Source organism: Rhagoletis pomonella, unplaced genomic scaffold, assembly GCF_013731165.1.
Source record: "Rhagoletis pomonella isolate Grant_MI unplaced genomic scaffold, Rhpom_1.0 Rhpom_scaffold_00006, whole genome shotgun sequence".
Taxonomy (NCBI): Eukaryota; Metazoa; Arthropoda; class Insecta; order Diptera; family Tephritidae; genus Rhagoletis; species Rhagoletis pomonella.
Window position 1 is genome coordinate 24,919,901 of NW_023458560.1, and position 887 is coordinate 24,920,787.

Sequence of the window (887 nt, forward strand, 5' to 3'; positions counted from 1 at the left end):
TTTTGGGAGTAATTTTCAACCAATTTTGAATCCATTAAAACTCTCCTCATCTACCTTTTAAATGGTGTTCTACGTTCAGTAAGATCGCCAAACGAACGACCACAAACGTACTAATACATATATAGATTCTAACAATTGTCCACGGAGTTAATTAAACTAAACTTGTAACTATCCGCCTTATGATTACGTGTTTCACAACAGCATTATAATCAACTAAATTAAATAAATTATTTTCGTCATTTCATGTTCACCTCGACTGGCTTTGCAAATAAAAACAAAAACAAAAAATAAAGGTCACAAACAGTTGTTACGCAGCATCAATGGGCAATTTCGAGCGCACGAACTAACCGCTATTATGGGACCGTCAGGAGCGGGGAAAACTACATTATTGAATCTACTTGCCGGCTATGGGTAATGTATTTGATTAATAAGCAGTGCTGAGTTAATTACATAGTTTATTTACCCACCACCCACAAAAAGTCACTAACAAAAGCATTTGCATTAATTTATTTTTAATTTGTATGCTAAATAAGTTTATAATTTGTGTACACGCGTACATATACACATTTACAAATATGTATGTGTGTTTATTTCTATTGACAGCGCAAAGAAAACATCAGGCGAAATTATGGTCAACAATAGTCCGCGTAACATGAAAATTTTCCGCAAAATGTCACGTTACATCATGCAAAACGATGTGCTGGATCCACATTTCACGGTGCTGGAAGCGATGTTGTTGGCCGCCAATTTGAAATTAGGCAACGAACTGAATAGCGCACAGAAATTAGAAGTGGTGAGTTAAAAGTTAGGGCAATTCTACAATTGAAAGCTCTTTTCCTTTTTCGAAAGACTAATTGAGAGATCTACTAACGAGGAGGTCTTAGCGC

At 35.7% G+C, this 887-nt stretch overlaps 1 protein-coding gene across 1 annotated transcript; it reads left to right on the top strand.

Annotated features, from left to right (window-relative positions):
* Window positions 1-253: 253 nt before the first annotated feature.
* Window positions 254-881, top strand: LOC118741844 (ATP-binding cassette sub-family G member 4-like; the record flags this gene model as incomplete). The annotated part of the gene is made up of 2 exons (XM_036473817.1): window positions 254-411; window positions 604-881. Coding segments are annotated over 2 exons (357 nt in total), but the record flags the coding sequence as incomplete, so codon positions are not given.
* Window positions 882-887: the final 6 nt, after the last annotated feature.